The sequence below is a fragment of the Bos indicus x Bos taurus genome, chromosome 6 (genome assembly GCF_003369695.1).
Source record: "Bos indicus x Bos taurus breed Angus x Brahman F1 hybrid chromosome 6, Bos_hybrid_MaternalHap_v2.0, whole genome shotgun sequence".
In the NCBI taxonomy this organism is placed as follows: domain Eukaryota; kingdom Metazoa; phylum Chordata; class Mammalia; order Artiodactyla; family Bovidae; genus Bos; species Bos indicus x Bos taurus.
In genome coordinates this window covers 83,563,538-83,576,300 of record NC_040081.1, presented here as the reverse complement: position 1 = coordinate 83,576,300, position 12,763 = coordinate 83,563,538, and the positions used below count along the sequence as shown (strand labels likewise).

Sequence of the window (12,763 nt, the reverse complement as noted above, 5' to 3'; positions counted from 1 at the left end):
GTAAACATAAAAAATAAACTTAAAATTAAAACTTATGTAAGTGAAAGGATAGGGTAAAACACATAAATGGATTTTTTTTTAAAGTTCAATCCTCCTTTTGCTTTTTTCCCGATTTTTTCCCACTCCTTCCTCTCCCTCTACATACATCCCCAAACTCTACCTTCAAGTAATTCATATCAACAAAATGGTATATAGCCTTTCTTATTCTCCTCCTTGATTAATTAGCCTACATAGAAAAGAAAATCCATAGGAGTGTTTATCAGTATTTTACTGAAGAGGGTTTATGTTATACACAATCTTCTGAAATTTGTTTGCTTTTCTCAGCAATATCTCACAGATACTCTCCAAGGCAATGTAAAGGTTTAACCTATTCTTTTCTATGACTGCATAATATTCCTCAGTATGGATGTAGCACAATATATTCAATTTCTTCTGTGTTTTTAGTTATTTACTTTGTTTCCAGGTTTGACTACTATAACCAACATTGCAAAAATGTCCTTGTATATACATCCTTATATTTATATACATTTGATAGGTTTCTAGATTGAGATTTCTTAATCAGATGAGAATTTCTAATTTTAAGAAACATTGCCAGATTGTTTTCCAGAGAGTTGAAATAATTCACACTTCCACTAGTTGTGTATTTGAGTACTCTTCCTCTACCACCCCCTGCCCCCCAGCAACAGGTACACAGTTTTAACTTTGTGCTAATTTGATAAGTATATGCTATTGTTAACTTAATTTGCATTTTCTCTAACTAGTAATGAGGTTGAGAATTTTTTTCTCTACATAGTGACCATTTGGGCTTGCTCATGTGTGAATTTCCTGTTACTTTCTTTGCCCAGTTTTTCTATCATGTCGTTTGCTTATCCTTGTTAATGTGTAAATATCTCTGTAAATTATAGATGTTAAAACTTTCTTTACTATTCACATGCAAATATCTTCCCAAATGTACTTTTTACCATCTGACTATTTATGTGGTCTTAGGTTGACTTTATTTTAATTTTTTGAATTTTTGGTCTTGATTCAAATGAACTTCACAGCCCATGAAAATAAGTGTATCCAATTTCCTTGGGAGTTTTTCCCCCTACTTTTAAGTCTTTATCCACACAGAAATAATTTAGTACAAGGTGATTCTCAGTCACTTCAGTCGTGTCCGACTCTTTGTGACCCCATGGACTGTAGCCCACCAGGCTCCTCTGTCCATGGTATTCTCCAGACATAATACTGGAGTGGGTTGCCATTTCCTCTTCCAGAATTAGTACAAGGTAGGAGCCCAAAAGTATTTTTTTTCCAAGTATAGAGAGCCAGTTGAGTTTGCAGTACTTATTCAATAATTCAACCTATCCCTGTGATTTAAAATGCTACCGTTTCATAAGGAGAAGCACAACATTCTTCCTTCACTAAAACAACTAATGTTTCCACTGCTTCATTAAAAAAAAAAAATTCTACAGAACAAAGTGTAAGAAAGAGGCAGGAGAGATTTATTTGCCAGGCTCTATACCTAATCCTGGGTTTCTCCAATGGCTCAGTGGTAAAGAACCCACTGCAATGCAGAAGATAAAGGAGACAGGTTCTATCCCTGGGTCGAAAGATTCCCTGGAGGAGGGCATGGCAACACACTGCAGTATTCTTGCCTGGAGAATCCCATGGACAGAGGAGACTGGCAGGCTATAGTTCATAGGGTCACAAAGAGTTGGACATGACTGAAGGGAGTGAGCAGGCACACATACCTAATCCTACTTCTCTATAGGATTCTCCAGAACCCAACAAGATGGTCTTCTAGCACTTTTGTTTCACCTGGGATCTGTGTGCTGAACCAAATCAAATTTCCTTCTACTTCACATTTTGTATGTATCTCTGTGTGTTTATTTCTTTATTGCTCCAGATCTTTGCCTTTTGACCCTTTGGTATTTGCTCTTAACTCTGTCATCCCATATCTGATGTTTGATACGTGTTTTCAAGTTTTAAACTCTGGCTTTCCAGTTCTCAACCCTTAGTTTTATTTAACAAGCCCTTATACAGCTTTTTTTTGTTTTTTTGAACAGTGTCTGTCACTGTTCTAAGCATAATCATCATAACAACTCATAAGGCACATATAATTACTAGGCCTGTTCACAAAATGCTTGAAGTATGAAATATTGCCAACACCTGCAGTGAATCTCATCCAAGTCTTAGGGCATCCAGTGTAATTACCGGGAGACAGTCACCAACCACATAAGCATGGAGTGGCCACATGACTGACCTTAACTGTTTAATCTGTAGCCCCTCCAGAGGTGAAACTGATGTACCCTGACCAAAGCCCCAGACAAACAAAAGCAAGCATCCCTCACAGATCACTGTGTTAACTTGAAGTCTGCTGCTGCTGCTGCTAAGTCGCTCCAGTCGTGTCCGACTCTGTGCGACCCCATAGACGGCAGCCCACCAGCCTCCACCATCCCTGGGATTCTCCAGGCAAGAATGCTGGAGTGGGTTGCCATTTCCTTCTCCAATGCATGAAAGTGAAAAGTGAAAATGAAGTCACTCAGTCGTGTCCGACCCTTAGCGACCCCATGGACTGCAGCCTACCAGGCTCCTCCGTCCATGGGAGTTTCCAGGCAAGAGTACTGGAGTGGGTTGCGATTGCCTTCTCCCAAAGCCTCAGGTTTACAAGACACTTCTCAGGCAGGATAATCCAAGGTCAAAGGTTATCTCTCAGAAGCCGCTCAAGGGTCTCTCTTTTCCTTTGGAATGAATGTACAAAGTTCCTACGCCTACTGAGTTAACTCTTTACTGCACAGGTAGCTTCTAGAACTTATGCATCTCACAGGAAAATTAACACTGTTATATGAGGAAGAGGGTCAAGGCCCTAAAATGATGATGAATGCATCATGAACATCAACACTGGAAGTATGTGGCAGAGGAGGATAAATTAGTCTTGGTATTATGGAATCAGAATCCAGTGTGTGGAAAATTTTTCCAGTCATTGGACATGCAAAATATTTTAAAGGTTTCAGTTCTTTCTTTTTTTTAGATGTAACTGACATTTAACACTTTCAACATTTTGTTGGTTCCAGGTGCCTGACATGATTCCATGTATATACATATTGTGAAATGATCACCACAATAGGTCTGTTTAAGATCCATCAGTATTTACACATATTTCATTTACACATATTTCAATAAATGGTCAAATGGAAGTTCCTTTGTACTGGGAACATATTTTATAAGGCAGTATATAAAATCATAAATATACATCACATTTTTTCTCTTATAACGGAAATCATACAAAATAAACTATATAAGAATCTCTGTGTTTAGAACTCAAACCTGTGGTCCTTAAACAGTGAGTACACAGGTGCAAACATGAAATAAACCTAGATCTTCCCTAATTTAAACTACATTTTTCCAAGTAAAATTTTAATGTTAATTTGAAAAATAAATAAAATAAAATGCCATCCTTGTTGTATCCTAAGTCCCTATATAACCTGGGATCTATTTTAGGATTCTATATTGAGTGCCACATTAATTGTATACCATCTCTTTCTCATAGCTTCTTTTCAACAGTCTTTTATCCCTTCATTTACAAGTATGATTCTTTTTAAATAATAGATAACTAGGTTTTAATTTTGAATGCAATTTGATAGATTCTTTAATAACAAAGCTTTATCTATTCTCATTAATTGTAGCAGGTAGTATACCTGATTTCATTTCTTCAGTTGGCTTTAAGTAAATAATGTATTTTTTTAGTTTCTTTTCCTTATTCTTGCTGATTTTCATTGTTTTTCATTCTGTGTTTTTCTTCTTGAAAATTTCAGTGTACTTAGTTAATACTTAAGTTATCTTTCCTGAAACTCAGTTAGATGAATATTTGTCTATTATTAAAAAAATTATTATCCCTATCAAGATATTATTCTCCTTACCTAAACCCTAATCCAAGAATAGGAGGCCTTCTACATACTTTCACGTTTCTTCTGTCTTCACATTCCTATTCCCCATTGATAGGGCTTTGAAGTATTGTTTCCTCTCCTCTTCTACCCTCCTTTCCTATTCCTAATAAGTAGGTTTGCCAAGATAGCCCTGCAACTGCTGAAGTATTGTTAGCCTGTTTCTTAAAGTACACTGTCTCTGCTGCAAGCATTTCAATTTTACATTCATTGTATTTCACACACACCCCTCAGGTTTCATTGCTCAATTTGTTCTCTCTCCTCTTCATCTCCCCCTCTATAAAGACTCCAATTCTTGTTTAGATTTTGCTTTCCTAGAAACCTTAGTCATATATTTTTCTCTACTGAGTTATGTGAATGCTATGCTACTGAATTTTCAAGTATCCATAGCTATCTTTTTTACTCTAAAGTGCGATTATGTCCTGATTGGGAATAGGATTGTTGAATTGTCAGTTTTTTCTCTCAGATATGAGGCTATTATTCCACCAGCTTCCATCTTCAAATGTTACAGATGAAATTGATTCTATTTCTTCTATTAATATATTTTAACTGTCGCAATGACAAGGAAGAAAAGAGGAATGAGTTGTTTTCTTTCCTTTTCCTGATATCAAAGAAAATAAAGAGAACAGTGAGCAGGCCTGAACATTCCTAGTTTTTTTATTTATTTATTTTTTTACTTTAACTTCTCCTAACTTTGCATGTCTGTAACTAAGTTTGCTTTTCTGCCTCCTAACTTTGCAGGAGCTATACTTCACACCTATTTTCCTTTGACTCTGCTAAATACAGCCTGTATCTGCTGTTTACCCTTACAACACCCATCCTCTTGCAGGTACATATCAGAAAGTAGGCCGCAGAGCCACTGAACTGCCAGACTCAATTACTGGGTTACTGACACCAGCCTATGACTGTTTTTGACAAGATCCTAACACCTTTGTTCCTCATCACTGACTCCTGACTGTGAGCCTCAACTGATATAAGCCCCTAGACTCCTCATGGAGGGGGCACAGTTGTTGAGGCATGAGCTTACTGTATTCCCCTCTCGGCCAGCTGAGAATTAAAGCCACTTTTCTATTTCCTACAAACCCTGTCTCCATATTTTTTTATTTAGCTTCAGTGGGCAGAGAAGCCAAGATTTTGCCCAACAATATAACTTCAATATGGAAGTTGGTAGAAGTGTTTCTTTGTATCTAAAATTTGAAAATAGTCCTCTGATATATCAAATCTGCCTGAAACACAGTCTATCTCTTTGAATATGCAGATTTTGATCTTTCTTTAATTCAGAACCTCTTTGTCCTACTACTTACATTACTGTAATTTTTTCTGCCTTCAAGATTCTATCATTCATAACCACTTTTGGAATCATGATCGAAGTGTTTTGTTTTGTTTCTCTTTGTTTTCTTCTTTTTAAATTTTACTATTTAAAGTATATGTTGTTTTTGGCCTTTTAGGCCACGAATTTGTATCTCAAGAATGATGCTCATCTTTTTAAATTGACTCACTAAATATTTTAACTTGAAAAGTGTGCTTCTTAATACTGTATCATCTTTTTTTAACCTACCTGAATGTTGGCATGAGTGCTTTTTTTGTTGTTGTTTAGGTTGCTGTTTCCTCCAGAAGTTCTGTTTTGATGAGATCTAATCTGTTATTTCCTTTCTCTGGCTGTTGGGTTTCCTTATTTGTGTTATCATTTTTCCTTGTTGGTGTATTCAGGTCACTGCCTTGTTATTGGAGACAATCCTACAAGATAGAAGATGAGATGTTCTTAAATCCTGTAGGCTGAAGTTGGGGCAGCAGGCCTCCTGCCTCACCAAGGACCCAGAAGGAAGTCTTCCAGCTTCCCACTTTCTACCCAGTACTCTCCCAGCATCAGAAGCGAAAAAGCTTCAGCCCCCTTTGCAGTTCCTTCATGACTTCTGTTGGTCCATGGGAACACAGTCTCATGGTCCAGTGTCAAACTTATCCCTGGATATTCACAAACCTCTGTCAGCCAAGATCTTCCCAGGGCCTGTTATGATTCTGTCCTTGCATAGGACTCTCAGATTATTCTCTAGGTTCTTCCCTGACCCATGGAAAACAGTTTCTCATCACCTTCCTGTTTGTAGGACTTCTATAAAACCCAATCCCACCTGCCCCCCCAGGAGTGGCAGATTGGAATAGAGAATTGAAGAAAAATATAGGATATTTTAGTTACCATGTTGTCAGGATTCCTCCATTCATTATATTTAGGAATAACATCCAAATTTATTACTAAATCCAAATTTATTACCAAATCCAAATTTATCCAAATAGGCTCTCTGTAATGGCATTGCTATTTACCAGGGCAACCTCAACTTACACACTCTCCCTTACTCACTGTACTTGAGTCACAACTTTACTGCTCTCTCTCAAATACGAATCTCATTTTTATCTGAGATTATATCACCTGCTGTTCACTCCATTTAGAATATCCTTCTCCCCTTGATTATCAACTTTGCATCTTTCAAGTCTCAATCAAATGTCTTAAAAAGGATCTTATTTTATCATTCAAACAGTATCCCCTAAATCACTACATTGTTATTTTGCATTTTCAATATCACCTAACACTATCTCGTTATCATATTTATATATTTATTTCTTTGTATGCTTATTATCAATAACCTCAGATATGCAGATGACACCACCCTTATGGCAGAAAGTGAAGAGGAACTAAAAAGCCTCTTGATGAAAGTGAAAGTGGAGAGTGAAAAAGTTGGCTTAAAGCTCAACATTCAGAAAACGAAGATCATGGCATCCAGTCCCATCACTTCATGGGAAATAGATGGGGAAATAGTGGAAACACTGTCAGACTTTATTTTTGGGGGCTCCAAAATCACTACAGATGGTGACTGAAGCCATGAAATTAAAAGACGCTTACTCCTTGGAAGGAAAGTTATGATCAACCTAGACAGCATATTCAAAAGCAGAGACATTACTTTGCCAACAAAGGTTTGTCTAGTCAAGGCTATAGTTTTTCCTGTGGTCATGTATGGATGTGAGAGTTGGACTGTGAAGAAGGCTGAGGGCTGAAGAATTGATGCTTTTGAACTGTGGTGTTGGAGAAGACTCTTGAGAGTCCCTTGGACTGCAAGGAGATCCAACCAGTCCATTCTGAAGGAGATCAGCCCTGGGATTTCTTTGGAAGGAATGATGCTAAAGCTGAAACTCCAGTACTTTGGCCACCTCATGCGAAGAGTTGACTCATTGGAAAAGACTCTGATGCTGGGAGGGATTGGGGGCAAGAGGAGAAGGGGATGACAGAGGATGAGATGGCTGGATGGCATCACTGACTCGATGGACGTGAGTCTGAGTGAACTCCGGGAGTTATTGATGGACAGGGAGGCCTGGCGTGCTGCGATTCATGGGGTTGCAAGGAGTCAGACACGACTGAGCAACTGATCTGATCTGATCTGATGCTTATTATCTCTCTCCTTCGTTGAATCTCCTAGAAAGTATGGATCTATCTAGTTAATTTGTATTTTTATTTCATTAGATATTATTGAATAAATGAATACTTCCAACTGCTTTGGAGCCAGAGAAAAAAGATATATTAAATCTCTGCAATTCCAATAATAAGTGACTGTTTTTGAAGCATTATTTTTGCCAAAATAAAAACTATGGACAGTGCAAATTTTGTCCTGTACTCTGTGAAGATCCTGTTGCAATAAATTATCCATTAGGTTAAATCTAGAACAGCTGAGAAAATGACTCTTACATAAACTTTCTCTCAGCGATTTCCATGTATACTGCTTTGAACCTACCAGTAGCACATAACTGAAAGATCAGGGAAAATGGTTTGCAGTCCAGATATGAAGAAAGAGCTTCCATAGTACAAAAATAAATTAGAAACATTTCCTCCTTCTGGGGACACTTCTGTTTAGTGGCATTGATGTTCACAAGAAGTCTGAACATGGAAGATAAACTCTATCAGGTGAACCTTTGAATTTACTTCTCCAAAATAAGAGAAAAATATTCTTTCCTTTCATACTGTTGGGAAGGAAGCAAATATTTTCGCCTCACTTTGTCACACAATTTATTGATTCAAGAATATTTGTGAATTAGTTGAGCCAGTATAAAGGTAATTTTTTAAAAAATACATATTTAACACACATTCCATCTCTTTTTTAAATGAGATCCAGAGAAATTTGAACAGTATGTATTTGATGATATTAAGTAATTATTTAATTCCTAGGATGTGAGTAGTAGTAAAATTAAACTGATTTGGTCATTTATTGATATTTGGTGAAGCTGACTGATGGGTACGTCAGGTTCATTTTTCTTTCTATACTTTCACATATATTTGAAGTTCTCCACAATGAAAATTAAAAAATAAGTCATTGTTCATATTACTTTTAACAGATAAATGAAACATTTCATGGATCCAGACTGAGAAGACAGTATGTCACATCCCAGGTTGTCCAAGTAAGGTATGTAAAACAGCCTGACATGCACAAAAAATAAAATTTTCCTTTGCTTTCATATCTTATATTTAACAGAATGTCTTTGTATAGTATATAATCAAAAGGTTAAATCTAGGGCTTCAAAACCACTAGCAGTTTCAAATGTAAAAAATATATTCAAGGTCTGCTGGGAAATTATTAAACCAGAACCAAGAGTTCTAGCTCATGGAGAGTATCAGGTAAGGGTTAAATGGATTTGTTTTTCATTGGAAGGCACAAAGCCAAAGAGCAAATTTAAACGAGATGATGATTTCAATATAAGAAAGAACGGATAAGATAAGAGAACCAGGTACAGAATGTCTGACACAGGAGTAGCTAATATCTCAAAAATATATATCATCTTACCTGATACGATCTGGCTTCTCTCTGACTTCATCTCATACCCTCATCCTCATATAACACTTGACATCCACACAGATCTGTTATTCCTCCAATAAACATGCCAACATTGTTCCCATCACAGGGCTGTCAAAGCACAAATTACACTGGACAAAACTGAACAGACAAGGGAGACAATGTTCAAGTCTTTTGCAACAGAGAAGAGAAGCCAGAACTGTTTTATCTTCCCTGAAACAAAGCACCATAGGGTTTTTTTAAGGCTGGGGTGAGAAAGAGACCTTAGGCCATCTGTACTTGTGATTGGCTTTGCCCAAAGAAAAATAAACTTTTCACACATTCACAGTAAGAGAACTTGACCCAGTCTTGCAATTGTGCCTCCACCAATAAAGAAGAAAAAAAACTATAAATGATTCTGTCATCTTTACCTGTTACATTTCATTTCATTATTTGCTATTGGCTCTTCCTACAAGGTCCATAGTGCATTTATGAAACATAGATACCTTTATGTTAGTAAATAATTGTCCCATAACATTCTGAGATTTTTTCAAAACACCTCCATATATATTATCTTATGTGGTGTTTACAATAACCCAGTAAATGGCATTATCATCCCCATTATAGAGATGGAGAAGGAAACGGCTACCCACTCCAGTATTCTTGACTGGAAAAGGCTACAGTCCATGGGGTCACAAAGAGTCAGACACAACTGAACGACTGATCATGCACACGTTATAGAGATGAACAGTATGGAGTACAGTGCTCCTTGCTATAGTCAATGAACTGGCAAATGGTAGATCTAGAATACAAAGTCAGTTCCCATTGAGTCTAAATCAGTCTCTCTTTACTGTTCACCATGCCAACAAAGTGCCATTTTCACTCCCTTCAAAGGAACTGGAAATCTGCCAGGAACTCTGATAACCAAAGGATAGAATGACTCCACTAAAAATGATAGAGACTCCGTAATAAAGTATAATTTCTTTGTCTTTTTCTGTTTTGCAGCCAAGCTAAAGGAAAGGTGATAATACACATCGTGCTTAAGTTTAAATCTTATTATACAAATACTTCTGCAAAATTTCGAGATAAGATCGAAACCATTTTACGTCAGAAGCTAAACGGCAAAACTGGGTCATTATGTATAGATTCTTCTTCATTTAGATTTTCAGGTAAGTCTTTTTATGTATGGGGCAGAATAATTTTCATTTCATTCACTTTTAATTTGAGTGTGGTGCTTTGTTGTGCAATTGAAAACAATACTGCTCTCTTTATCATTTAATAGATAATGGTAATTACTTTTAACCACCGTTAAAGTAATTAAGGTCTGTGTTAATCAATTTTTAATATAATATCATTCCTTTGTTCTTGAAATCAAACTTTACTTAATTATAGATTTAAAAAAAAGCTATCATGGTCCCAAATATAAGTCCCAAATTTTCTTTGCGTGAACTCAAATATCAGGGTGCCAAATAGTGCTGTTTCTTTACTATATGAGCTCATGTTTTTAGCAGATGAGTTTCCAAAAATATATTCTTGGTGGTGAATTTTCTATAAGCTGGAGAGCTGTTTTATTTCTCTGTGGTTTTGTTTTTGAAATCATCAAAGGTTGGATAAGCTATGTGAGAAGAAAGGCTCTATGACAGAGTATCTAATAGTACCCAAGAAGAGTCACATTGGGTTCCAAGTTTTCTTTGCAAAACAAGACAATCTTAAACTCAAACTCTTCTGTGGGTCATGATTTCTCCCTAAGTTCTTTTGGATGTCTCAAGAATCTAGACTCCCAAATTCCAGAAATTTAGTTTAAATCTCCTTAACAGCAAATTTATTTCTTGATAAGCCTTTAATGGACTTCATTTGTTTCACTCCTGTATATACTCTAATTCTTGTTCTTGGTCATGTGACAATATTGTGGAAGATGGCTTCTAAAAGACAGGGACACACATTCTCCCTTCCCAGGATAATCAGTGTTTCTCTGGTCTTGATGAAAGTACAGCCAATGCCTGGCACATCTAAGCTAGGCTATCAGTTCTCTGCTACAACAAATATGATCAAGGGAAAAAAAGTATCCCCAGCCTACAGGAAGGACTAAATGTTTGTGGAAAAAAATCCACTCCAAGTGTTCATTTGTCTGGAATAGCAAAAGGATCAAAAAGTAAAACCTGAATATGCTTCTCCTGGATAAAAAGACATCATGTTGTTGAAATGTGACTCCCCTCAGGTTATATTAGATGCTCTGTTGTACAGCCTTCCTTCTCACATAGCTTATCCAAACTCTGATGACCTCAAAAAAAATCACAGAGAAATAAAGCAGTTCTCCAATTTATAGAGAATTCACCAACAAGGACATATTTTTAGAAACTCATCCGCTAAAAACATGAGCTCATGTAGTTAAGAAACAGCATTATATTCCTGGTATTCCTCCAGACTTTAAGAACATTAAATAGGATCCCAGGAAAATGAACTTTCTGAAGGCATTTTCTAGGTTTATGGCTTTTCTCTGTAGTTTTATTTATTACAGTGCATCCTACAAGTTTATGAAGAGTAGTGACTGGTAAGTGCAATACACTTAAGTACACACAGTGCTTTGGTACTGTCTTAGCCTCCACCTAGAAACTCCCTCTCTCTCCTCCCATCACCTCTTATCAGAAGCTAGATGTCTCATGAAACTGACTGGACGTTCACAGGTGCAGGATCAAACTCAGAAGTCAACCGGGCTAGGCCTCCAAAATCACAATGAAGTGACTTAACACAAAGCTCACATTTAAGACAGTTCTTACTTAAAGAGATTATGAATATTCACTGGTCACCACATAAATGGATCTCTGGCTTAGGGATTTACGAAAGCTTATTTAGGTAGCCAAGGTTGCTGTCAAAGCATCTTATTGAATAACCTGACCTTATTGCTGCCTGGTTAGTTGGTTTGCCTAGTACCTGATAAGTATGTCAAGGTTGTGGATTTCATTTTCATACAAGCTGCTAACACAGAGGAAAAAGACATCACTGATCAGTGCTCTAAGCTACAATGAATTGCTGAATACAATATCCAGTGTTCCTATATTATTATGCTTAGAAGAGTGCATGTAGAATAACGATATGCATAAACTCTGAATCATCTGGATGATATTTTAGGTGCATAAAAGTTTCATCAAAACAAAAGCCACCTGGGATTTTTGAGCTTAATCCCCTTCCAGAACCCCAACTGAGAAAGACTGATGGCAAGTTTGGCACATATATGTTCTAGCAAACATTGTTATCCCCAGATTTAAGAGGTAAAGAATGCCTTAATTACTAAGAACTGTGAACATAATATGTAATTTAATTTCCCACTTACTCATGAATTCCAAGAAAATGACACTTGCAACTACTGTCCTAGGTACTAACAGTCAGTATTGATGGTGTATTCTTCAGTGAGAGATCAACATTTTCTCCATCAGTTATAAACTTACTAGATCAGAGGATTTTCAAATTGACCAATGAGCATAAAACCTAGAGAACAACATATAGTTTTCCCCTGCCCATGATAGAATAGTTTTCTGAAAAAAACTCTCAGGTGGCTTTAGTGGTAAAAGACTTTATGCATTCCCAAACCCCTAAATTTATATTCACTTATGCTTTATGCTTAAATAATATTATATTCTTTTAAAAATAGAGATGATAACTTCAATAGTTATAATTAGTTAACACAATTTTTCTTTTATAATGTCCTTTGTAAATTATAAGGTCATGCTTACATGATCTTGTTGTTTCACAGCTTAAGAATCAGAACAGAACATACATATGATACTTATGTTCATGTAATTAAAATTTTAATGCAAAGAAAGAAAAAACAAGTAAAGCATTGCAAGTGATATATCACCCAGCAAGTCGATCTCACAATATGATGCACTTGACTATCACTTCCATAAACTATTAAGCTAAGAGCTAAGAAGAAAATGTAATGCTAGATGTACCAAGTACACAGCTGCAAGGATGACCATATTGTGTTTCTCTCCTGGAAGCTCTGGAAGGAAAAATCAGAATCATTTTTTG

The 12,763-nt window shown here is 36.5% G+C and overlaps 1 protein-coding gene across 1 annotated transcript in view; it reads left to right on the top strand.

The window, feature by feature from the left end:
* The window catches only part of LOC113894726 (transmembrane protease serine 11C-like), a 67,357-nt gene that overhangs the window by 26,422 nt on the left and 28,172 nt on the right, over nt 1–12,763 (top strand). The window contains exons 4-5 of the mRNA XM_027545399.1: nt 8,301–8,368; nt 9,740–9,903. Coding sequence (XP_027401200.1) covers nt 8,301–8,368; nt 9,740–9,903 — 232 coding nt within the window. The remainder of the gene's footprint in view (nt 1–8,300; nt 8,369–9,739; nt 9,904–12,763) is intronic.